The sequence below is a fragment of the Loxodonta africana genome, chromosome X, assembly GCF_030014295.1.
Source record: "Loxodonta africana isolate mLoxAfr1 chromosome X, mLoxAfr1.hap2, whole genome shotgun sequence".
Classification (NCBI taxonomy): Eukaryota; Metazoa; Chordata; class Mammalia; order Proboscidea; family Elephantidae; genus Loxodonta; species Loxodonta africana.
This window is the reverse complement of record NC_087369.1, coordinates 128,853,537-128,879,813: the sequence shown is the minus strand read 5'-3', so window position 1 is coordinate 128,879,813 and position 26,277 is coordinate 128,853,537. Positions and strand designations below refer to the sequence as shown.

Sequence of the window (26,277 nt, the reverse complement as noted above, 5' to 3'; positions counted from 1 at the left end):
AAACTTTGGCAGGGGAGGTGGTAGCAGACTGTCTGCAGAACACACCAAGTGCTTGACCTGTCAATCTCTGTATTTTCTAAGAGACTTGCTAGAGCAGCCAGACTTTGATTTCCCAAGATTACAATTTTGATGGGCAGTGGGAAGTTATGAATGACAAGACCAGGATTAATCTGCAGATCCAGTCCCTCCCCTAAAAACCCTAAGTGTGTGCCTCTGCCCTTTGCTTATTACCTTCCTGTTTGCAAGCTATACTCCTCCACCCCACCCCTGCCACAAAGTATATGATATACATCTCTCAGACATGGCTCAGGGAGTGGAAGCGTGAACCAGAAGGTGGGAAGCCCTGAGCTCTGGGCAGAAATAATGATTCCCATATTGCTTTGCAGGGTATACGGGGTCTTAATGGAGCTCCAGGGCTCCCAGGAGTAGCTGGTCTCCCAGGTTCTAAAGGTAAGGAGCATTTTCTATTTTAATGTATTTTTTTTTAGAGTAAGGTAGATTTCTAGCAGGCCCAGGACTGTCTTGGGGGAGACTATGTTTAGGGGAAAGTGAATTAATTTACATTTCCACTTTGGCCAAAGCTCCTTGGCAGCTCTTGGTCCTCAAAGACAATGCGACAAACAGTAGTACCTAACAAGCTGTCTCTCTCTCTGCAGCTTTCTCAGAGCTAAAGAAAAGGCTGTCGTTTGTGTGGTTTGACCCTTCTGCCTTCTAGGTTCAGCAGCAGAGGGGAGCCTTGACCTCTAGACAGTTTTTTCCCTCCTGAACCCAGCCCACTGGGCAGGAAAATTTCCTACCCTTGCTGTCATCACTGTTTATTCTGATGATGTTTTAGGGCCCCTCTTCTCTGCCCGTAATGAGCCTAGTGATGTGTTTCCCAATGGAGATGGGCTGCATGTAGCCACATGTCATGCTAATCAGCTGGCAGCGTCCCAGCATCTTATTGGTGATTGGTTACCTCTTAACCCATGGGTAATTTTGTCGAGGAGTTTCTCTGGCCATATTGAGTCTAAAAAGATTTTGCTTTCAAAGGCTTTCTTTGGTACAAAATGAGCTATAGCTTCTCCCAATGACTGGAACAATGTTTTGATATCCCCAGGAGATCCAGGCCAGTCACTTGAAATTCCTGGTACCCCAGGACCCAAGGGACAACCTGGGGAGCGTGGTTTTAAAGGTAAGGTAGCTATACTTTTGTCTCACATGTTTCACACACTCCTCCAAGCTAAGGGATGGAAGGAATTTTGGGATCAACGCCAAGTTCTACAGCTTCCATCCAACGCAAAAAGATTCCTACCTGACACGTGTTCACTAACAGGCAGCCCACCGTTTCTCCCAAGCAAACCTACCTGCTCGCTCTCGAGAGCAGAGACCTTTGGGACAATGGCATCCACCCCCTTAGTTTAATAGACAGTTATCTAAACTGTGCTTCTTGAACATTTCCACCCACTGGGGAACACACAGAACAAGTTCACTTAATTTTCAATTGGGTGGCACCTTCCAGATGTGAAGACAGCTGCCTCAGTCCTTTTCAGAGCTCCTTCATTGGGCTGAATATCCCTAGATCTAGCACCCTCAGTTCAAGGTGGTTTCACCTTCCTGCTCACCTCCTCCTATGGAGGAACATTCCCTGAAATGTGGTCTGGTCCTTCAGCATTCTTCTTGGTCTAGGTATCAAAGGAAAAGATGGCCCAATTGGTGATGTGGGTTTCCCAGGAAATAAAGGTGAAGATGGAAAAGATGGAGTTCCTGGAGACATTGGCCTTCCTGGCTCTCCAGGTACCATCCCACATGACCGTCCTTTATTCTGGAAAGGTTAGGATTAGCTTCAAGCTATGCCCCATTCTGATCTTCTGCCTTGGTTTCACTTTCAGGATTCCCCGGGATTGCAGGACTGAGAGGAGACCCAGGGCTTCCAGGTTCTCCTGGTCATGCAGGGGTAACTGGACCGCTGGGACACCCTGGCCTAGTAGGACCTAAAGGTGTGTGTATTTGGGAGTAAGGCAATGGGGGAAAATATCCTTCCCTCAAAAAAGGACATCAACTACTTTATTTTTGGAGACACTAGCTGAGGATAAGCCATACCCAGGGAAATCATTGACTGGACTAAAAAACACGAGGGATATTGGGCAGGGAAGAAAAGGAGGATGAAGAAGAAGAAAGGAGGGCAAGAACGAGTGGGAAGAGAAGAACATGGAATCCATGGAGAGAAAAGTTAGCAGGAAGGTCATTGCTTCAACATATGTAGACTTTTCCTGCCTTAGAGATCAGGGAGTGAGTTTCTAGAACCAGTCTCTGAGAACTGGCAACTCAAGGTCTCAGCATTGCCAGTCTGAGTTCTTACAGATATCTAATTAGCTATTACGCTACTTTTGATGCTGCATTAGTCTCTGATAAATGTCCTGAGAAATCTAGGGTGGGGGGCTATAGTTGAGAGGTGGTCTGTTCTCCCTTAGGATACTAGGTAATCCCTCAGGAAAGACCATAACTTTTAAAATGAGAATGTTGCGGTGCCCTTGGGGATAGGTTGCTACCACTTGCTGCCCCTTTATGACTCAGAGTTGTTGAAGCCATTTCTGCTGTTCTCTCCCCTAGGCTTCCCTGGACTTTCTGGCTTACATGGATTAAATGGGCTTCCAGGAACTAAGGGTGCCCACGGCACTCCAGGTAAGGACGAGCCCCAAGGGTGAGAAGGAGGGCAGTAGCTCTTCCAGAAGCCTGGCTAGCCATGAATTCTCCACTGAAGTGTATCCCATATGCTTGGACTCATAGATCTCCTTGCCAGCCCCCCAACTGGGGGTCCCTTGATGTGGCAAGGAAGGAGGGTAGGGTTTGCCCTACCCAAATAAGCTCTTCTTCCTGTTATTTCAGTACTCAGACTTCTGGTGTCTGTTGGGCAGGCCTCCCTCTCAGGCCCCAGGCAAGTGAGTTAGGCCTGAGGGCCTCACCCACACTGAGTTCTATCCCCCTCCCTCTGCATCTCCTCCTAGGACCCAGTATAACCGGTGTGCCTGGGCCTGCTGGCCTGCCTGGCCCCAAAGGGGAAAAAGGCTCTCCAGGAATTGGCATTGGAGCCCCAGGGAAACCAGGTGTGAGAGGACAAAAAGGTGGCCGAGGTAAGGGTGCTCAAGTCAGGTCTGTAGATGCTGAGGGAGCCAGGGGTGGGGTCACCTGGGTCATGTGGCTCACAGGATGTCTTCACATCTCTGGGAGTGTCAGAACCCAGTAAGACTGACCGCCTGTGGCGAACGAGAGGGTAGGCTGTGCCTAGGGCTGCGAGGAGTGTCAGAGAGCAGTAACAAGTCGCCTCTAGCCTCCAAATTCACTCCCACTCTTCCTTATTAACCTCAGGGCCTCTCTTGTTCTCTTGGGCAGAGCCTGGGCCTAATTGTCCTGAGGAACAGGGCTTGTCCATTTACTGAGAAGTTTGACAGAATTTGCTCAGTGTCTAGTGTAGATGGCACTGGCCTGGGCCCTGGGAAAACACTGTGGCTGCTAGAAGGAACCCATGACTAAGAGGACAAATGTCTCCCCAGGACAGGCACACAGGACACACTGGTATTTATTGGATTTTCTGGAAAGCAGGGTCCACCCTAATCTCTGCCCCTGACTCACACAATGCCTGAAGTCCTTTTCTGAGCCTCCGTTTCCCACCTGTCAAATCACAGGGATAAATTCTGATTATTTTTCTTTCCTTAGGAATGTTCTGAAGACCCATATACACCTCACTCTATGTAATGAATTCAGCATAGCGGCGTGGTTAAGAGGGTGGGTCCTGGAGTCAGACCAGCTGGGTTCAAATTCCAGTTTCGCCTCTGACTTACCGATATGGCCTTGAACAAGGAACTTATCCGTCTGTCCCAAATGAACCCTTAGTTTTCCTTTTCTGTAATGTGAGCATAATAAGAGAACCTACCTTGTAGGATATATGAGGAATCAATGAGGAATGAGATAATTTATGTAAAAACACTTAGTGCACAGCCTGATGCGTAATAGTTGCTCAAGAAGTATTGACTACTATATTATTACAGGTTACCTGGAAAATCATATTTGTAAAATGTTCTGTACCTTGTAGCTCTGGGCCCTGAGAGCCCGCCATACTTTATTTGTTTATATGCGTGCTTGTGTAATGCGCGTATTTTCCAGGAACTGTATTCAAACATTACTTCATTTCCTGCTGCATTTTGAATTGGTGCATCTGCTGTTTCTGTGTTTACTCTTTCCTTTGGTCTGAACCAACCTGTTGTTGTTTTTTTTTTTTTTTTTCTGAAAGCCAGCAGCTTCTCCAGAAGAAGGATTCGAAGCAGGGCCCAAGCCTGCCGGGGGTTGGGGGGGAGCTGTGTGGTTTCTTTCACAGGAGATAAAGAGGAACAGATAGAAAGTCAAGGGCATTTCCTTTTCCATTTTCAAACCCTGACTATGAATGTCTGGGCATTAAATTATTCATTTGCTTTAGCTATCTGACATAATAAAGTCACAATTACAAAGACAGTCAACACTACATGTCCAGATGGGTAAATTTCAGGAACTTACGGTTGAACAACAACAACCAAAAAGGCAAGCTGCAGAGAATACATTTGATATAATTCTAGTCATAAATGTTCAGAAATAAGCAAAAGCAAACAATATATTGTTGAGGGTTACCAATACACGTGGTTGAATTATGATGAAAAGGGAGGGAATGATGAAAACAAAAATTCAGGCATGGTTGCCTCTGAGTGGCTCCCTGAGTGACGCAAACAATTTGCACTTGGCTACTAACAAAAAAGGTTGGTGGTTCAAATCTACCCAGAAGTGCTACAGAAGAAAGGCCTGGCGATCTACTGCTGTAAGATTACAACCATTGAAAACCCCATGGAGCTCAGTTCTACTCTGACACGCGTGGGGTCACCACGAGTTGGAGTAGACTTGACAGCAATGGTTTTATTTTATTATTTGCCTCTGAGAGGGAGAGAATAGGGTGGGATCTCTGAGGAGCATGCAGAGAAATTCAAAGGGTAACACTAGCTTCTTTTTCTGAAATTGGTGGTGGGAACATAGGTGTTCATTGTATCTGGATTATTCTTTACATATGTTGTTTCCTCTCAATACCTAATTAATACAATCCATTTACAAATACAGCAAGTATCATACCTCCCGAATCGGAACCTAGCTCTGAATTGCTGATGGAAGTCAGTGTAAAAAGTAGATTTACCCCTAAAAAACGCCATCGAGCAATCCCTGTCCTTACAATATCTTTATCTAAACTATAAATTATGCCATTAATTTTCATGTTTTCACTAAATATTGAGAAGGTACATTTGTATATTTAGGGTTTTTATGCTTTAACACTGGAACGAGTTGGAAAAATGCATCTTGCTTTTGCATCTACTCATTTGAAGTGTTTTATTGTGTGTGTGTGTGGTAAATATATATGTAACAAAACATTTGCCATTTCAACGTTCTTCACATGTACAATTCAGTGGCCTTACTTGTGTTTATCAGGTTGTGGAACATTCACCATTATCTATTTCCCTATTTTTTCCGTCCTTAACAGGAGCTCAGTGTATAGTGTTTTATTCTTAATTACAGAAAAACATGAGCTTTTTGCACTACTTGATGTTAGTAGTATCTTTATTCCAGTGCAATTATAAAATCAAGAAACAGGTAAGGGAAAGAGGAGACTCCAAAAACTGCCATGGGAACTTCTTATAATTTCTCTGGGGCCCACACTTACTCTGTCTTGTTTATTAGTTTTGCATAATTTTAGCTTCTCTATATACTGGGTTTTTAATATATTCTATATGGAGCCCTGGTGGTGTAGTGGTTAAGGGCTCGGCTGCTAACCAAAAGATCGGCAGTTCGATCCACCAGGTGCTCCTTGGAAACCCTATGGGGCGGTTCTACTCTGTCCTATCGGGTCTCTGGAAACCCTGGTGGCGTAGTGGCTTAGTGCTATGGCTGCTAACCAAAAGGTCAGTGGTTTGAATCCACCAGGCACTCCTTGAAAACTCTCTGGGGCAGTTTTACTCTGTCCTATAGGGTCTCTATGAGTTGGAATCGACTCGATGGCAACAGGTTGGGTTTTGGTTTTATGTATTATATATATACGTATAAAGCTATATTTTCAGGAGAAAAACATATAATATGTCTTTCTTTTCAGATTTTAACCTTTATGAAAAAGAAAAATTCTTCAAAGGTTCACCAAGATATAACTGACCATGCTATAAATAGCATCATGCAGCTTCACAACTAATTTTTCTTTTTTAATTTTTTTCCTGACCTAAATAACTGGATAACTGAGAGTATTTTCTCCAAAAGTATTTTTTACATTTCTTCAGAAGTCAATTAATTAGATCATGAGCTATTTAAAAAACACCTGAATTGAACCAGTCTACTGTCTTCCTGTACAAGTTTTCATGGATTTACTTCTTAGACTAATATGAGAAGTTCAACATATTTTTGGATTTTCTTGCCACAAAAAAATAAAATTCAACAGTAATATTTTTGAACTTTCTTGTCACAAACAAAAAATGAGAATTTCAACCATCAGAACAGCTTATCAATTTGAATCTATTTTTCTTCATTTGAATATCATCTAGAAAGCATAAAATAGATTTGTCCCCATGCTAGATGGATAATATGAACTTCCACATTTGTATATATAGCTTCGATGTATTCTGCCATCAGGATTATCATCTATGTACTTGGCATATGAATATTAAATAAATTTTATGTAATCTGCTGAAATTTTTGTTTTTGAACATATTACAGTAGAAATAGTTCTACAAACAGAAAAAACATGTAGAGCAGTATTAAAATTTGAGCAAACAAGTGTTCTGTATCTACTTTAATAAATGGCTATTCTCTTTTGCCAAAAAAGGAGATAGAGTACAGACAAATTCGTTTTATAGGTAACTTTCCTGGAAAGCATTCCTCCAGCTAATATCGTGAATTATCTATAAAAGATTGTTTTCCAGTTTGCCACTATCTCTAGAAGATGCCAGGAGACAAGGCCCTTGCTGGCCTCCATTTTGATTGGGATGGTGTCTGTTCTGACTGGTTGGAGCCTGTGCCCTACCACTATCTGTAATTTTCTTTGTGCAGCATCAAACATAACAGGCTAACTTAAGAAATGTGTTTTGATGATGACAATAGGTCTAAAAACATTTTGGGGAAATTTAAATTCCAAGTACTGCAGTCATTACTTCTTTCTGATTTGGGGGAAATTTGCTACTGCCTAAAATATTTCTGCTGCCAGTGACACTGGGGAGCTGAACCTTCCCCAGTTCTACCCAAATAGAAAGCAGCTCCTGCTGGGAGGAGAGGAGGTGTCCCTGAGCCCTTGTCAGTTGTGTCTGCGTGCTTGCTGAGAAGTAAGGTGGGGTGAAGGGGACAAGAGCCCTCTGCTGGTGTTCTCTGGTCTGGCGCCTACCTAACAGCATCCATTTTCTCTTTGTGAACTTCCATTTTCTCTGAGAGAACTGGCCCTCTCTCTCCTGGATACACAAAGCCCATCCAGCCCATTTTATTTATTCTTTGCAGGTTTTCCAGGTGTCCAAGGCCCTGCTGGTCTCCCTGGTGCCCCAGGCATCTCCTTGCCCTCAGTCATAGCAGGACAGCCTGGTGACCCCGGGCGACCAGGCCTAGATGGAGAACGAGGTAAAGACAGGAAGCCCAAAAGAGGGATGGCCAAGACCTTTGGCCTGGAGCTTGGGGAGGCCCTGTATACAGTCCAGCAGAGTCCTTGTTGCTGGACATGCATCGACCTGCTTGGCCTCGCATCACTGCCCCCAGCAGGGATGCAGGGGACTGGAACTGACTGCATTGTTTTCGGAAGGTTGGGCTCTGGGATCCCACAGACATATTCTCTGCCTGTGGGCTGTGGCTGTGGCTTCCTTTCAGTCCTGAGGCCTTTATCAGTGGCCACTTCCTGCTCACCTGCTCCTCATCACTGATCTTATCCCTAGGCCGCCCAGGCTCTCCTGGGCCCCGGGGTCCCCCTGGGCCATCCTCGGATCAAGGCGACTCTGGAAACCCTGGCTTCCCTGGAATTCCTGGCCCTCAAGGGCCCAAGGGAGACCAAGGAATCCCAGGTTTCTCTGGTCCCCCTGGAGAGCTAGGACTGAAAGGTATGGCCGCTTGGTTGGCTGGTGGGCCCTTCCCCACTCCATGGTCAGAGCTGGCCCCTTCCTGCAGCCCTGTGAAGAGAGACCAGCTGATAATACTCTTCCCTACCTCACCTCCACCCACTCTCAGAGCACTCCCCCCAACATGCCAGACACTGACTTGCTAACCTTTGGCCTTTGCCAGGCATGAGAGGTGAGCCTGGCGTCATGGGGACTCCAGGCAAGGTTGGGCCACCTGGAGACCCAGGACTTCCCGGGATGAAGGGGAAGGCAGGGCCAGGAGGTGAGTTGAGAGCGTGTGCTGGGCTGGCCCTGAGCTTGAGGGAAGGGTGTGGGGTAAGATTCTTTTGGGAGCCACTGCTCACCTCACCAAGAAAGCCTGGATGCCTGAAGCAGCCAGATCAAGCTCCTCTGGGGAGGAGGTTTCTCCACTTTGGGGAGACTCCTGCCTCCATCAGCTCCCAGGACTAAAGGCCACTGGTGCTTTGTTGCCACGCATCCTGCCACTGACCTCACCTCTCTGTGATACTTCTGCATTCGTGGGGGTTGAGTTTGTGCTCAAATCACCAGCCACCCATTTGCTCAATCCAGAAATGAAGAACCATCCTTTACCACCACCCCCTACAAACATCCAATCCATTAGCAAGTCCTGAGGGTTCTACCTCCTAAAAGTGCCTCGCATCCACACACCTCTCTTCACCTCCAGCACTACCACCTAGGTCCAAGCCACCGTCATGTCTCATGTGAATCACTGCAATGGTCTGCTAACTTGTCTCCCAGCTTCCCGCCTCCCCAACAATCATTTCTCCACACAGCAGCCAAAGAGAGCTTTGTAAAAACATAAATCACTCAATGGCTTCCCTGTCAAAGGAATAAACTATGGTCCACAAAGCCCTCTATGATGCCTTCCTCTTAATCTTCATTGCTGGCCTTCTCCCTTTGGTGCTGTGTTCCTGCCACAGGACCTTTGCACATGCTAATTCTATCTCCTGGAATACTCTCATGCCCTACTCTTTAAGTGGCTAGCTCCTTCTAATGCTTTAAAGGTCTCAGCTTAAATGTTACCTCTTATGAGAGGCCACTGATCACCCTCTCTAAAGCAGGTTCCTCCACCTCACACCCGCCTTGGCTCCCCGTCCTCCACTGTCACTACGTTATCTGTTTCTTTCATAGCATTTCTCACAACTTGCAGTAAGTTTATGGCGTTTGTCAGATTATGTGTTTTCCATCTTTATGTCTAGACCATAATCTTCACAAGGGCCTGTCTTAATCACAGCTCTGTTGTCAAGTGTATCAGGGTCTGGTGCGTAGTAGGCATTTAGTTGTTCAATGAATTAGAAAGCAAACTGGCATGTCTGGCTTCCATTAGTAAGCCAGCTGTCAGGGGTTGGGATCCTAGGCTGTGATGCCAACTGAACCTCTGGGGTTGGACACATCCCCTCAGTGTCCTTGCTACTGCATTTTGACCAGTAAGTGAACAAACCAACTGCCCCAGTCCTGAGCAAAGGCTTCCCTACTGCCTATCACATATCAGGCTGAACTCAGAGGAGACAAGATGAATATGACACAGTCCATGCCCTGAAGAAGCTACCAATCCACTCAGGAGATACACGGGTAGGGAGGGCGTTGTATAAAGGGTGGTGAGGGCTATCCTGTGGGGACTAACAGGAAGGGCAGAGAGCTTCTGGTTGCTAGGCAGAAAGGAAGGCACTGGGACCCCCCCTCCCCGTGGCTTCCTCCTGGCCTCAGCCTGACATTTTCATTTTCCCCACCTACCCACAGGCTTTTCTGGCCCCCGAGGTGTTCCTGGGCAAACACCAATCGCAGAAGCCATCCAGGTTCCCCCTGGACCTTTGGGTCTACCAGGCATCGATGGCATCCCTGGCCTTGTGGGGGACCCTGGGGTTCAAGGTCCTGTAGGCCGACAAGGTGAGGGAAATGCCAGAGGGGGGCTTCTTGGGGAGCCGAGATGGCCTTTGCTGAAGCAAGCAGCTTGGAACCTGTTTCAAGGGGGCACCTTCCACAAGCATTTCCTCTGTTCCTTCATGAAGCTCCCAAGCTTCTCGGCAGGAAGAGAAGGATCAGCAGCGCCAGCAGGACAGTGTTTGCACCTGGCTGCAGACAGTGTGCCCACAGAGCATGGGAGCTATTCCTGATGTTTGTCCCTCTCTAAGTGCTGCTGAGCAGATGGAGGGAGGAGCGGGTGGCAGATAAAGAGCAACATAAAGCAGTGGAGAAAGCCCTGGGCTGCAAGACAGGAAATCTGGCTTCTCATCCTAGCTTTGCAGTAACTGAAGTATGTTAATTGCCTCTCTGGGCACCTCATTCCTGATAAGGGACGGTAGCAGTTGCCCTGCGCACTTCCCAGGGTTCCTTGGAGGATGAGAGGATAGGAGAAGAAAATGGTGTCAAGGGGCTCAGAGTGCTTTCCCAGCCCAGAGATGCTTAGGTCGTGAGCTAAGGGCTAGTCCAGGCTGGCTTCAGCCTGCCTGCGTCGCAGTTTGCACACCAATTTTGACAGCCAGTTCGCCCTCTCCTGGTGAGTCATGGACATGATACACAAGGCCCCTTTCTCTGGAATGGGCTCCTCAGGATTCTTCACATTGAGTATGCTCTGTGCACCTTCTCTCCTTGCAGGTTCCAAAGGTTTACCTGGCATCTCTGGCAAAGATGGCCGCAGTGGGCTCCCAGGCCCACCTGGGGTTCTTGGTGATCCTGGTGTCCCTGGACTGCAAGGCCCTCCAGGATTTGAAGGTCTGGTGATGTCAGCGCTAGGGGGCAGAGGGTTTCTGTAAGGACTTGAGGTTTGAGGAGTCAAAAACTCAAATCTGAGAATTAATAAACCTAGTGGTACAGCTGGACACTAGGAGGCTAGAAAACTGGGCTGTAACCCATTCATGCACCACCACCCTCTAAGCCTATGAAAGGGTACTCTACATTCTGGAAGGCAAAGGACTGCTCCAAATCCTTTTCTGGGTTCTCTTCCAGCTCTTAAGAGCTGTGACTCCGTATTATAGCATGGCCTGTTGCCCTGCACTTCCCTGTTTCTACCCAGGGATTCTGACATGGATGGGAGGGGGGTGGTTCAAGGGATAACAGAATCTGAGGTACGGTATTGCTACTCATACCTCTGCTACTTAGCTCCCATTTTACATCCAGGATGGCTAATCAATTGTCCTGAGAAGAGAACAGTTCTGAGGCTCCGTGAGAAAGTGTTGTGATTGATTAGGCATGTCTGCCATGGGCAGGAGAGGAGAGCATGATTTTGCCACTGTGGAATTGACTTGACGGCAATGGGTTATGGTTCATCTTAACATGCTCAGCTGCTAACCAAAAGTTTGGAGTTCAAGTCTGCACAGAGGTGCCTCAGAAAAAAGTCCAGGCGATGTACTCCTGAAAAAATTAGCTGTTGAAAACCCTATGCAGCACAGTTCTACTCTGACACACATAGGTTCGTTATGAGTCGGAGTCAACTCTTGGTAACTGCTTTTGGGTTTTAATCTTAGCTCTGCTTTTTCCTCTGGTTCAGTTTTCAGGCTGTTAGTTTTCCCCTAGGAGCCCTGGTGGCGCAACTGTTAAGTGCTTGGCCGCTAACTGAAAGGATGGCAGTTCAAACCCACCCAGTAGCTCTGCAGAAGAAAAGCCTGGTGATCTACTCCTGTAAAGATTACAGACTGGAAAACCCTATGGGGGTAGTTCTGTTCTGTCACATGGGGTTGCTATGAGTTGAAAATCAATGCAATGGCACCCAATAAGAACAACAACACGTTTTCCTCTAAGAGGCCTGCAGGGCTGGGCCTGAAAAGTAGCTCACTCTGCCCCTCATCTCCACTCAGAGTCCAAGGCCAGGTGGCTGTGGGAGGAAAGCAGGGTAGCGTACTTGTTAAAAGGAACTCTGCAGCTAGGATACATCTGAGTTGGATCCCAGCTCTGCCACTTATTAGCAATGTGACCTGTGAGCCTCAGTTTTGTCATCTACACATTGAGGTAGTAATAGTACCATCTCAGGTTTGTCCTGAGGACTGAGTGAGATAATTCATGTATAGAACGTGTCTTGCACAATACTTGACACACAGCGAGTAGCTGATATTATTGGTGGCACCAGGCTCACTGCTTTTATGCTCTCTCCCTCTCAGGAGCTCCAGGGAAGCAGGGCCCCTTTGGGAGGCCTGGAATGCCTGGCCAGACCGTGAACGTGGGCTACACCTTGGTGAAGCACAGCCAGTCGGAGCAGGTGCCCCTGTGCCCTGTCGGGATGAGCCAGCTGTGGGTGGGTTACAGCTTGCTGTTCGTGGAGGGGCAGGAGAAAGCCCACAACCAGGACCTGGGTAGGTACTGGCTCTGGCAGCCAGCCCTGGCCATCTGTCCCCACAGGGACCAAGAGGCAACCTCCTCCCCCTCCAACCCCTTGGTGGGCCCACTGTTATATAGTGAGTACATTACGAGCCCCAGCTCTGGAGTCAAGCAGATCTGGGTTCAAACCCTTGCTCTACCACCTTGTACCCTGAGCAAGTTATTCAACTTCTCTAAGCTTCAGCTTCCTCCGAGATGGAACAAGGCTAATCCTAGCACCTATCTCATAGGATGGTGTAAGAATAAAATGAATCACAAATGTAAAATGCTTAGGACAATGTTTGGTACCTATTAAGCATCTGTTAAATGTGAGAGATTATTAGTAGTAATAATAGGACCTGCAGGGCAATGATGATTATCCAGGAATTAATTGTACAGTCTACAGGTGTGCTGACTCTTAGATGCAGTCTATTCAATGCAGGTCTTACAAAACAGATTAATTAGGGAGGCATTATTCAGTTTATTAAAAAGATTCTTTTCATTTAAAAGAGGATTTGATCAACAGACTTCAGCATGTGTAGAGTGTTGAGGAGGACCCTGGTCTCGTAGATGCAGTTGGATATAAACTCAAACCACCATCTAGTCCAGTCCTAGTGGCCCTGGAGATAATTCCAGCCCTGCCCCTCGGCCAGAACTTACCTGCCCCTCCCACCTTCTCTCCTTGCCAGGGTTTGCTGGTTCCTGCCTGCCCCGCTTCAGCACCATGCCCTTCATCTACTGCAACATCAATGAAGTGTGCCACTATGCCAGGCGCAATGATAAATCTTATTGGCTCTCCACCACTGCCCCTATCCCTATGATGCCCGTCGGCCAGACCCAGATTCCCCGGTACATCAGCCGCTGCTCTGTGTGTGAGGCACCCTCGCAAGCCATTGCTGTGCACAGCCAGGATATCACCATCCCACAGTGCCCCCTGGGCTGGCGCAGCCTCTGGATCGGATACTCCTTCCTCATGGTAAGACCTGGCACTGCTTCTCCCTCAGTGGAGAAGCAGTGGGCAGGGAGCTCTGGAGCATTCATCGGACTGGTTCGTAGCCTCAAGGGACATAGCAGTCATAATATGACCTGCAGGGAGTTTGAAAGGGAGGAAAGTGCTTGGCCTGGGCTTGGCTAAAGACCAGAAAGCCCAGTTCTGCATCAATGCCAGGTAATCGTGGGTATGGTGAAAGGAAGCACTTTGCACCCGGTGGTTCAGGGTAAGAATATCTGTGAATCACAGCCAAAGACCCTAACATCTTCTTTATGCTTGCTTCCACCAAGGGAAGATAGAAACACAAAAAGATCTGCTTGGGCAGTGAGGGAGAGGCTGTCCCCACTCAGGGCCTCATGCACACTGGTCAGACTGGGCACGGCATGCCCCAGCATTCTGCCCATTCCTCATGCCCCTCTAGCCACTGCCATCTCCTCCCTAGAGTCTCAGTGTCTCTATGTCTTTGCTGGAATTTTTGCTACCTTTCCATTTTGGTGGGAAGGCGGTGGCCAGGAGTGCCGTGTGTCTTGCTAAGACAGAGCTTAGAACAGCTGTAAGCCCAAGGAGTGAGTTTATGGGAATTTAGGACTGACCAAGGAAAAAGATGACCATGCTATTGGGACCAAGACATGCAGGGTGTGGTCCCTCACAGCAGGAGGTCTGTCAAAGGCAAGGGGCGCAGGGAGCCACCAGAAGGAGAAGAGAGCATGACAAACCCTGGGGAAGGGGAGAAGGGGGGAAGCTTAGGTGTCCCTAGGTGAGGTCTTTCTGCAGCAAGGTGGGGAATCTGTGGATCAGAGAACTCTGAAGGCAGCAGCACCTTAGGGTCCTTATAACGACAAGGTTTTATCTTATCTAGGGCTAGCAGATGTTGGGTGTAGTCTCATGGGGTATGTTAAACAGGCAGGCTCTAAGTGGCTAAAAATCTACTTATTTGGGCTATTTTTAAAACAACTAGATGTGTGCACACATTTGAGTTTGGCACTGGCAGGCTTTTAAGGGCTAACAGGCCTTAGCTTGCTACAAAGTAAATAACTTTGGGGCAATATACAGAGGCCATTTTGACTCATTTATGTTAACAGTCCCTCACAAAAGATCCAGTGAATATCTGGGGATATTTCATCAGATGAAGGTCAGATTTACAGCCAGAACAACTCCCAGGGAAAACCAGTGTGACACCCTGTCTTAGTCTGGGTTCTCTAAGAGGAGCAAAACCAGTGAAGTATATATAGATATAAACCCAAAAACCAAACGCGTTGCCATCAAGTCGATTCCGACTCACAGTGACCCTATAGGACAGAGTAGAACTGCCCCATAGAGTTTCCAAGGAGCGCCTGGTAGATTGAAACTGCCGACCTTTGGGTTAGCAGCCATAGCTCTTAACCACTACACCACCAGGGTTTGTATATAGATATATGGAGGGAGAAATTTACATCAGGGAAATGGCTCACACAATTGTGGCAGCTGGCAAGTCCCAAATCTGTGGGTTAGGCAGCAGGCTCGAGACCTCTGCTGGCTGATGAACCCAAAATCTGCAGGTCAGGCAGCAGGCTAGAGACCTCTGTTGGCTTATGTCCCAAGAACTGGAGATCAAGACGACGAGAAGATTGCAGGGTCAAGAGTGAGCATGAGCTTTGCCAGAACATCCATATATATACTGGAGGCAGGCCCCACCCCCGAGGAAACTCCCACTCCAACTGATTGGCTGCTCACATCAGATTACAAAATGGAAAATGACTACGCAGTGTCTGCCAAACCACTGAGAATCATAGCCTAGCCGAATTGACACATAACATTAACCATCATATACTCCCTGAAATACGCTGCCTCTTCTGAACTGCTTTGCTGAATCCAAGGATCATGACCCTGAATCCTCAGGGCAGCATTTCTGACCAAGGATACAAGGCCAGGAGTATAACAGTGAGGGGGTATCTTTGAACAATTACCAAAGCTTCAGACTTCCTCACGTTAGTGAGCCTACCTGGGTGTGCTAGTTACCTGTTATGATACCATAACAAAGTATTACAAACTGCGTGGCTTAAAACAACAGAGGTTTGTTCTCTCATAGTTCTGGAGGCTAGAAGTCTGGTCAGCAGGACCATGCTCCCTCTGAAGTTTCTAGGGAAGACACCTTCATTGCCTTGTTAAGCTTCTGGTGGCTGCTGACAGTCCCTGGTGTTCCTTGGCTTGTAGATGCATCACTTCAGTCTCTGCCTCCGTCGTCACGTGGCATTCTTCCCTCTGTGTCTGCGTCATTTCCATCTTTTTATAAGAATACGTGTCATTGGATGAGGGCCCACCCTAATTTAAGATGACCTCATCTTGATTACATCTGCAAAGACCCTATTTCCAAATAAGGTCACACTCAGGTACTGGGGGTTAGGAGTTGAACATATCTTTTGGGAGGACACAATTCAACCCACAGCGTGGAGTAAGGTACTTCCTTGTTCTGCCCTGTGTTTGTGAATTGGGCAATTTATCCCAGTATAATACAGAATCACCTCTGCTAGCATTCTTTCCTGTTTATCACCAAGACCAGGGAATAAGAAACAAAAGCCCGTGTGCTTCCACCAAAAGCCATGTGCTAAATCTCATGTACTTAGCTCACGGGAGACCTCTTAAGCCTTTGTTCAGAACCTCTTTACTCTTAGTTTACACATAATTCTAATGTACTAGAATATTTTTCCTGAAAATGTGAAAGGGTGGGAAGTTGGACTGCTTAGTAAGGCATCTTGAAGTAATGAGACATGCCTGCTAAAATGGAGAAAAGAGGGAGAAAACTAATGCAAGTAAGTCTAAGAACCCTATAAACTATGGCCTTTGGTATGAGGCCCTTGCATAATCACCTGACACAAAAACTGGCTTTCGTGATGACAACCCTGACTCATCTTGTGAAGTTCAAAATACACTGCTTTTGGATTTAATAAGGCAGAGAAATGTGTCGTTCATTTTAGGGAGTTTACTATCCGAGGGTCAAAATGAGGAAAGCTTGGATGCTTCAGTTATCGGGAAAAGTCACTTATATGGAGACTCACTCTGCCAGAGTTCTGCAAAGTGAAGTTTCCCTGTGTGTCCAAATCGGGCATTGGCCCTTTGCTGACCTGGGTGTGCATTAGGCCTCTTCCCCACCTTTGAGGTCCAGATAATAACCTCTTCCCCACCTCTGAGGTCCAGATAATAACCTCTTCCCCACCTCTGAGGTCCAGCTAAGGTGAAGGGAGCATGGCAGGGGTGTGGAGAGACGGGGCTGCTGTCTATGGGTAAAGTGACTGGAGACTCTAGGCTCAGGATTGGGACCGATGCAAAAATCCTGAAATCTCGTGCAGAAGGAGCCCTCTGAAGCTAGGCCCACCAAGACTTTGAGGTCAAATACAGTGAGGCCACTTTTACTCAGCAGGTAACAAACACTATGTTGTTGTTATTAGGTGCCGTTGAGTCAGTTCTGACTCGTAGTGACTCCACAGGACAGAGTAGAACTGCTCCATAGGGTTTCCAAGGAGTGGTTGGTGGATTCGAACTGCTGAGCTCTTAACCACTATGCAACCCGGTCTCAAATAAACACTGTATGTCACCCTAAAAGATGGGGTACAGGTTGAGGATCAAAGTAATTCTAATAAGGGTATTTTCAGAGTAAGAGCTATTGCGAGGTATGCTGGGGGGGCATCTATGGTTTCACCATTTTGTGAAGTATTGCATGTTCTTTCCCCAGCTTAGCATACAATACACTTAGACAATAAGCTCTGAGAAAAATTTCAAGTTCAGGAACTTACTGAATCCAGATTTCCCCAGATTTATATGTCCACGGGGGAAAAAATTTGACACCTAACACACCTCCAATACAGCAGTTTGAGAAACGCAGGTTTAGATGTAGCCATTGCCCATGCATAATGAGTTAGGAGGGCACTAGGGAGCTTGGGGGAAGGGGTCCCTCGGTGGTATAAACAGTTAATGCACTCAGCTGCTAACTGAAAGATTGGAAGTTCAAGTCCACCCAGAGGTACCTTGGAAGAAAGGCTTGGCGATCTACTTCTGACAAAAATCAGCCATTGAAAACCCTATGGAGCACAGTTCTACTGTGACACACATGGGGTTGCCATGAGTTGGAGTCAACTCAACGGCAACTAGTTAGGGAGCTTGGAGGGGGCCCTCCTGGCTCTGGAGGCTGCTATGAGGGAGCATGAGAAGCCCCTGCCCTAAAATACAGCTTTTGAGCTTTTGGTCTCCTGGCTAGATACTGGAGATGAACCAAGGAACCAGTGCTTAGAAACAGAAGCACACATCCTCCTGTAGTAGCCAAGTGTCCCATCGTCTCCCCATGCCAGCCTCTGGCAGGCACAGCTCTAACACCACCCTGCTATCTCTTTCAGCACACTGCTGCTGGGGCCGAGGGTGGAGGCCAGTCCCTGGTCTCACCTGGCTCCTGCCTAGAGGACTTTCGGGCCACTCCTTTCATCGAGTGCAGTGGTGCCCGGGGCACTTGTCACTACTTTGCCAACAAATACAGCTTCTGGCTGACGACAGTGGAGGAGAGGCAGCAGTTTGGGGAGGAACCTGTGTCTGAAACACTGAAAGCCGGACAGCTCCATACTCGGGTCAGCCGCTGCCAGGTGTGTATGAAAAGTCTGTAAGGCAGCGCCTCCCACTCTGCCCCTTGCCCTCCCTTCCTCCGCACAGCGGTCACCTCACAAACCTGAATGATCTGAAGAAGGAAGACCCTTTTGTCCATCTGTCAAGTTTTACTCTGGAGTCTCAAATGGGCTGGACTATTGGACTCTGGTTACCCCAACCCTCAGGCCCAACAGATGAGGCCACCCCACTGAGATCTGCTATCCCATTTCATTCAAACTGGTGCTACCCTTAATTTGGATGTTTGCATGACTCTTCGTGGCTACCTCAGAAAGACTTGTTGGGACACCACTCTCTTAGACCGTTAGCTTTCCTCACTGTCTTGATCAGAAAGCTCTTCATAATATCTAATAAGTCGCGTCTTCATGTCCAGGGGTCACCACACGTAATTTGAATTAAACCAGAATCCCATGTTTCCACAATTAAAATAATAATTGTCTGGTTGAACATTCATGGATAGCTCACGTCTGCATCAGCCAAGCCCTAACCATTCAAGGAGACCCCCTGTGCTAGGCAGGCAACAGAACTAGAATGAGGTACCCACCAGTAGCCTAGAGTGAGCTGTGACTCCTTCCAGAGTGAGAGCCCCCATATTGCTTAGGGAAGCTTGAAGGCCAGCAGCCAGGAGGCGCTCATAACTTCAGATGGTCCTAGACAAATCACTTCCTCCTTATTGGCTGTCTCACCAGTCAGAGACAGAGAGGGCTTGGCCTGGTCCAAAGTAGAGCGGAGGATGCAACAAATGTGGCCAAGCCCATTAAAGGAAAAGAGAGCTACAGCCCTTTTTCCTGGGCTGAGGGTGGTGGCGTGGATAGGTAAAGAGGTGTGAATTTTGCGTTTGACTCCAGGAACAAAAAGGTAAATCCCTTGTCCCAAATTCTCAGAAGTCCCTGTTTATTCCAAATGCCATCCAGATGTGTGCCTTGTGGCAAATGGAAGCTGCAGTGTATTGGTTCCCCTGCATTCTGAGGCTGTTAGAGACTTCCCATTAAAATGTTCATTCAATCGTTCTTTCACAGATAGCCTGTTAAACTATTTTAATACATTTTTAAAACCTCCTAAAAATCTGGCACACTCCTCTCTTTAGCAGCTAGCAGACCTAAAGCAAGCCCGAGTTGGCCGTAAAGTGTATTGTATTCTGTTTGGGGGGATTTGTTTTAACCATTTTCTTTTAATTATGAGTTTCCCAGAAGACTCTTAGCTAAGTTGACAAGAGGCAATTCCTTCCAGGTGATTTTATTTCCTTAAGTATTATGTAAACCATGCCAACACAGACAAACCATAATCATCATAATCTGAATTATTGTTACTTTCACCTCCTATTTGAGTAATAAGTATGGTGCTGGCTTTGTACATAGCAAATAAAAGGAATTAAATCTGAACATTTGATTCTTTTGACATTCTTTGATGAAAATTTTTCTAAAGCCCAACTCACACCACAATTCATGAGTCCCCCTCAGAGCCTTGGTGGTTCTTATTGCTGCGAGTCAAGTTCTATAACAAAAGATTGAGGCAGGAAAAAATTTAGAAAACGTTCAAAGTCAAAAGGACTTAAAGAGTCCTGCTTTAAATAAGCCTAAACTACTTTTATCCCCAGCATATGCTAGAGCTCAAGAAAGGAGTTTCCATACTTCGGTCACCTCAGAATCATTTACAGATAAGTCAAAAGTAGAAAAATGTTTAAGTCACTAAAATCAAATATATATTTTTACACGTTTATAATATATACACGTATATTATAGAGATATATAAAGATCCTGGTTAACACAAGCAGTATGCGATCAGCTACTAACCTAAAGGTTGAAAGGTTGTTGTGGTTGGGTGTCGTTGAGTCGATTCTGACTCTTAGCGACACCATATGACAGAACAGTACTGCCCCATAGGGGTTTCTTGGCTGTAATCTTTATGGGAGCAAACTGTCAGGTCTTTCTCCCATGGAGCCGCTAAGGTGAGTTTGAAATGCCTAACTATTGCACCACCAGAGTGCCTCACCTGAAGATTAGTAGCATAAAATATATCTTCCAGAAGGACAAACAAGAAATTAATAACATTGGGAGCTTTCAGGGAAGGAAACTGGTGTGTGGGCGGGAGAGGCATTTTACTGAATACCATTTTGCACCTTTTGAGTTTTGAACCCCTGGAATGTATTAAAAAAAAATTACCTCCTAAAAAAGAGAAAAGCATGGAATATAAGGAACCAAATGTTTTAATATTCCTAAATATACCCACAAAATGGCTTGGTGCTAGCTTCCAAACCCCAGTTTCTAGGCTTCCTCGGGACTTGGTTGAGGAGGAGGTGAAATCCATACAAGCTAAGAAAGCAAGGAAAGGAAAATAGGAAGATATTACCGGGACTTGAGGTGCAGCCCCACAGGAGAGTGGTTAGCAAAGAAAACTTGATATGTAAATGTTCTAAAACTTAGTAAGTTGCTAGTTCTTAAGTGGTTTGGAGTTGTATTTGATGCACAGATAAAATGTCACCACATGAATAATTCTTTCTAAATATGGCCATCAACCAAAATGGAGTATAATTCAAACACAATTTATTTTTAATTTCTCAAACAAACAAACAAAAAGTCAACAATTTAAGTCAGTGACTGGCAACGTACGACCCACAGGCCAAATCCAACCCAACACCTCTTTTGGTAAATAAAGTTTTATTGGATCGCAGCCACGCTTATTCATGTACATGTTGTCTATGGCTCCTTTTGCGCTACAACAGCAGAGTTGAGTAGTTGTGACAGAGGCCACGTGGCCTGCAAAGCCTAAAATATAAACTGTCTGGCCTTTTACAGAAAAAGTTTGCTGACCCCTGATTTAAGCAATCATGATTTAAGGACAGGGTGACTTCTGACAAAGTTTCAGAAAGGACAGTGACAGTGACCCATCAATTAATAAGAAGATTCCCCCAAATAGGAAGGAGATCAAGAAGGGTACATTTGACATAATTCCTTTGACAAACTTTCAGATACCAATTGTGGTTATTTAAAATACACATTCAAATAATTTAACAAGAGTTGTTTTTTTCTCCCTGATTTGGTCACTTTATTATTAGAGCAAGAGAACAGATTGCGTCTTAGTACTTAGTCCAAAAGAAGTCACACCTGAAAGGGTGAAGAAAACTGAGTGAGTGTCTCTCATCTGCTGGTGTCTGAGGCAAGATGAGAACTGCTGTCTGTATTCCAGATGTCCATCTTCGCCTTTCAGTTACTGAAGACTTCTTGTAGCCGTGTACGACAAGCTGGCAAGCAATGGACTCCTCCTAATTTCTCTGCTCCTGGGCTCCACGATTGTTGCATTTCTTTCCGGGGGAAGGGCTTTCCTTTTCTTTTCTAAGAAACGGTGATTGGCTCAGTCATGATCGCTACTGAGTTTGTATGCTGTTGGGCTATCAGGCACTTGCTGACGGGAAAAGTTGTCGGTAATGAGTTATGTTCGTGTGCTGCCAGATGGAAGACAGATCTCCGAGTTGAGTTCCCACTATTTTTCTATACGCTCAAAATCTCAAAATCTTCCTCCAGGTCAAACTCCTCTAGTTGTTCAGTAGAATCAATGAATTCTATCAAAATACAGAAAAGAGAAAGAAGTTTGACAGGTTGAGGCAGTTAGTACATTACTCAGTAGCTTAGGACTGTGAATTTTTAAATCACTTTGCTAAAGAAAAACATGTCTGGAGGAAACTTACAGATAGGAGCACTGCCAAGTATTAGCAATCCTCCATAAAGAATCCAAATAACTGGACTTGTTACATACTCCTATTCATGATGATGAGGCTGAAGCTCTGCACGACCTCTGAGGTGCCTTTGAATCACCCATGGCCTCTGGCTTTTTCTTCTGAACCCAACAGGGAGGGGGGCGATTCAAGTCATTTGATTTTACGTAGAACTTGAGCACTGGACCTATTTTCTTATATTACCATTCTTGAAATTGCTAAATATTAGTTCATCAGAAGATGACAACACTCAGAAATAGCATTCCTTGAACAGTCTAGCTGAGCAGAAAATTTCTTTTCCATGGAAAGCGTAAGCCACAATTGCCCCTGAACAACAGCTTACCTGCCCCAGTGGTTGTCACTTCTGGCTTGGCTGGAGGTACAAAGGGAGGCCAGTGTGAGGGATGTTTCTGAACTAATTCAAACATCCTTAAATTCTCCTTTAGAATTTCCTGAGGGGACACAGAAACAGCTGTAAGCACTGGAGATTCACTACATTTCTGTTTTGTAACCTCTATCTATTTGGCAATCTATGACCCCAAAGCCTAAGAGAATAGTCTAGCTGTTGAAAGGTACAGCCTATGGCCTACTTGACCCATCAGAGGACCAGCCCCCTTCAATTCTAGATAGTCCAGAAGGAAGGGCATTGGAGGGAGTAGTATCTGATGGAAAGCCAGTACTCGTTGCACATGCTCCATTGTGAGGTTCAGGCCACATGCCACTTGTAGAGGCCCACCTCAGTTTAGGGGCGAGATGTTCCTGACGTGTTGGTCCAAAGAAAATGTTGGTTAATCAAACTGAACCTGTCCCAAGAGAATTCTGTTGTAAGTTTGGCTTGGTTTCAGTTTTAGTCCAACATTTATGATATATGCTCTAATTTAAGTGACGTAGTCTTATCAGGGAAACCCTGGTGGTGTAGCGGTTAAGTGCTATGGCTGCTAACCAAAGGGTCGGCAGTTCAAATCTGCCAGGCGCTCTTTGGAAACTCTATGGGGCAGCTCTACTCTGTCCTACAGGGTCGCTATAAGTTGGAATCGACTCGACGGCAGAGGGTTTGGTTTGGTTTTGGTAGTCTTATCAGAAAACTCTCATTCTAACTTTAAATGTGATATAAATGCAATTTTACTGCATTCTAAAATGTAAATATTGCCTTTAGAAAATAATTCTCTATTCTCTCTCAGTTAATTATTAATTGGGGTTTCTGATTCAGATGGGGACACTAGTGTTAATTATTTGTTCACTTGTGAAGACAGATCTTCCATCCTTACATTTACAAAGGGCTCTAGGCTCCCATCTTTGCAATCCCTTTGTTTTACAGATAGAACAGTATGTCTCTTGCTACCCCCATCCAGAGCTCTTTAAACTACCCCCTGTGATCTCCCTTTATTCTTCCGATAAACATTTATCAACGTCTTCCGTATATTAGGCACGTGTTAGAGGTTGAGACTGAGGAAGGCAGATACAGTGATTGGTAAGCCAGAGAATAATGCCCTTTTACACAATAGATACAAAAAGAAATAATAATTCGCTTTAGTATTCACAAGGATTTATGCAAATCGTTTCCTTTAAGTGGTAGCATGCCTACGTTGTTGGTAGTTGCTGTTGAGTTGATTTAGACTCATGGTGACCCCACGTGTGCAGAGTAGAACTGCTCCACAGGGTTTTCAAGGCTCTGACCTTTTGGAAGCAGATCACCAGGCCTGTATTCCAAGGTACCTCTGGGCGGCTTTGAACCGCCAACCTTTTGGCTAGTAGTCCAGTGCTTAACCAATTGTACCACTTAAGGATTCCCTAGTGTGTCTATATCTTATATTAATTAGACAGTTAATAAACAAGCAAGCCCTCTAAAAAATCATGATAGGATGTATTAAACCGTAAATGGACCGCTAAACGAATAGAGAAGTAGTGTAGCTTCTTCAACCACCTCAGTGTTATAAACAGTAAGGAAGTATTAGGCTGAGCTACATGAAATTGGCATGTTTTAGGTTAAAGAGGTAGATGATTAGTTGAATATTTTATGACTCAGTATTTCATATGACTCGTTAGCTTAATCAGATGAAACATTAAGTAATTAAAAGTAAGTGCTCACTTGACATACTAAGCATATTTCAAACAGAAATTTTACTTCAGTTCCCCAAAAGTTAAGCAAAATTCTCATCTCATAATTTCTTTGTTATTTGCTATAAAGTCATATCAGACTAGGTTTGTGTTACTATGAAAAACAGTCTTAAAAAAGTAACGTTCATTTTTAAAAAGACAAACATCTTTACCTTCTGAACAAGGCAACACCAGTTATCAAAATCTTTTTCTTCTTTGCAGAAAAATCCCTTGGTGATGAGGGGGAGGAGGAAGCAAAAGAACACAGCTTAGAATTGGTCAGAGGTACCAAGCAAGGCAGGACTTTGGTATTAGAAGATAGAGTTGTGGGCCCAGAATTAGGATGTGGACCACTCTCTTTGGATATGTCTTCCCAGAGATACAGAGGAAGATTGGCTGGGCTTATTGCCCTACTTAGGCAATACACGCACATTTGTGCAAATGCTCACTCTCGAGTGCATGTGTGCGCACACATGCCCCCACTCTTTCTTTGTGTCTCTCTGTGTCACTCGGTTGCTCGCTCTCGTTTTCTCTCGGCCTCTAGTTCTCTGTCCATCTCCCTTTTTCCTTGTCCCTTTCCCTCCCCGTCCCTCTCATGTTTTGAGATATAGTAACTTGAAGGCAGTCTCCAAAGTGTGGGGTTAATTCCATTATGTTCAGTACACAGATAAGCCAGCAATCAAAAGTCAAGAAGTACTTTTAGCTAGAGGATCTACTTAATAAGGTGGCTTTGACCTTAAGAAAATAGCTATTAGAATAAAGAGAATAGTCAGCCTCCTTCTCAGAGCCATCCTACAATGGTGAAATAATGGTTCAAACCAAGAGGAAGACTGTGTGTTCTCAGTTACTGGTGCTCTGACAGTTGGGTTAAACCAGAAAAGGAGATGTAGATGGGCCTCGGGGCCACTGGCTACTTCACAAAAAGATGGCCCTTCAGTGCGTGTAGACAACAGACATATTTCCAGGGGGGTAAAAACCCCTCAACTTCCTGGATTGTGTGCACAGAAAAATGGGCATGGTCTACCCAGGGGGGCTTGTCTCCTTATCTTTCCCTAGCTAGGCTCCACCTTCTTCCATAGGCCCAGGCGGCAATTATTAGAGGGCAAGAAGGCAGGAAAAGGGGGAAAGATAATAATGCAGATAATAGCTAACATTTATAGAATGCTTACTATGTGCCAGGCACTGTGCTAAGTGCTCTACACAGATCGTACCTCATGCAATCCTCGCAACAACCCTACAAGGAAGGAATTATTATTTTCCTCCTTTTTACAGATGAAAAGATCAAGGCTCAAATAGGTTAACTGAGTCCCCCTAAGTCCGTAGCTAATAAGTGACAGAGCCTGGATTCCAACTCGAGCAGTTTGACTTCAAAGTCCATTCCTTACCCACTATACTACACTACCTCTCATGGGGGTGATAAGAGAACATATTCTTGCCACCCCACCTAGCAACCTAGATAACTCCTAGCGAACCAATCTATAACAGGGTGACATATCTTGGCCCATCCAACCTTCAGATACCCACCAATGCTACAGAAGGATCCAAGTTCAGGATGTTCATTCGCTGTGGGGATTGCAGGCAATGGAAAGTCTGGTCATCAACCATTCCATTCTCCTCAGTATCGACAAAGGTCTGGGTTGTGTGAGGGTCCAAGAAGATGAGCTCATCACCTGTTTTGGATGAGACATGCTTAACCTTCCAAGAATTGCTGGCCCTGACACCATTGCTGCCCTCGGGAGAAGGCACTCTGGGGCTTTCTTAACCCTGCCTTTGGTGACAATGAGAATGGGATGACAGAAAGCCTGAAGCCAGGGAAAGCATGCTTGAAGAAGCTACCGGAGCCCAAATTCAATCATTCAATGAAAAGACTTGCCCTAGGGTTTACATGTCCTCAATGTTCAAGTCCCAAAATGGAAAGCAACAGGTTTGGGAAAAGGTGGGCATGAGAAACCACAGATGACATGGCAGGCTCTGTGAGCAGCAGTATCAACGAGGTGGTTGGTAGAATCACCAGGCCCTAAGCCCAGGTTCCATTAAGGGGCTTTCTGCCTCTTTTAACATTGGAAAGCATCTCTCGCTAGACCATTGGTTCCCAGAGCTATGGTCAGAAAGCACCTCTGACCAGGCAGATGACCTTGGCCTCCAACAGAAATGCTACCCAGACAGAATGGGAAGGCTAACTGCTATAGGTGAGATACCAAGGAGCTGACTTCTGGTCTTGATTAGTTACCAAGTTAGTAAATGTCAGCAAGTTAGTAATTTCTGTGGGAGGGGGGAAGCACTGCCTTTGTCACATAAACATCAGTACAGATGCATCCCACTGGGAAAATTCACTTTGAGATGATCAACCCTTTACAAATGAAAGAAAAGCCATGCTTCATTAAACTGAAAAAGCCTATCCAAAAAATGACCTA

The 26,277-nt window shown here is 45.7% G+C and overlaps 2 protein-coding genes across 6 annotated transcripts in view; one reads left to right on the top strand and one right to left on the bottom strand.

The window, feature by feature from the left end:
- Window positions 1-18,561, top strand: part of COL4A6 (collagen type IV alpha 6 chain) — a 72,654-nt gene extending 54,093 nt beyond the window's left edge. Inside the window, exons 32-45 of the mRNA XM_010594733.3 lie at window positions 387-450; window positions 1,100-1,174; window positions 1,669-1,776; window positions 1,872-1,979; window positions 2,593-2,664; window positions 2,988-3,113; window positions 7,522-7,638; window positions 7,947-8,108; window positions 8,290-8,388; window positions 9,888-10,034; window positions 10,743-10,859; window positions 12,242-12,433; window positions 13,127-13,413; window positions 17,796-18,561. Of these exons, the coding sequence (XP_010593035.2) occupies window positions 387-450; window positions 1,100-1,174; window positions 1,669-1,776; window positions 1,872-1,979; window positions 2,593-2,664; window positions 2,988-3,113; window positions 7,522-7,638; window positions 7,947-8,108; window positions 8,290-8,388; window positions 9,888-10,034; window positions 10,743-10,859; window positions 12,242-12,433; window positions 13,127-13,413; window positions 17,796-18,056 (1,935 nt within the window). The 3' untranslated portion in view covers window positions 18,057-18,561. The remainder of the gene's footprint in view (window positions 1-386; window positions 451-1,099; window positions 1,175-1,668; window positions 1,777-1,871; window positions 1,980-2,592; window positions 2,665-2,987; window positions 3,114-7,521; window positions 7,639-7,946; window positions 8,109-8,289; window positions 8,389-9,887; window positions 10,035-10,742; window positions 10,860-12,241; window positions 12,434-13,126; window positions 13,414-17,795) is intronic.
- Window positions 18,562-20,580: 2,019 nt separating this feature from the next.
- Window positions 20,581-26,277, bottom strand: part of ATG4A (autophagy related 4A cysteine peptidase) — a 63,151-nt gene continuing 57,454 nt past the window's right edge. For all 5 annotated transcript variants that reach the window (XM_023553915.2, XM_023553914.2, XM_010594690.3 and 2 more), the window contains 4 exons: window positions 25,388-25,533; window positions 24,037-24,093; window positions 22,110-22,218; window positions 20,581-21,613 (listed from right to left, as the gene is read on the bottom strand). In XM_023553915.2, the coding sequence (XP_023409683.1) occupies window positions 21,543-21,613; window positions 22,110-22,218; window positions 24,037-24,093; window positions 25,388-25,533 (383 nt within the window). In that variant the 3' untranslated portion in view covers window positions 20,581-21,542. The remainder of the gene's footprint in view (window positions 21,614-22,109; window positions 22,219-24,036; window positions 24,094-25,387; window positions 25,534-26,277) is intronic.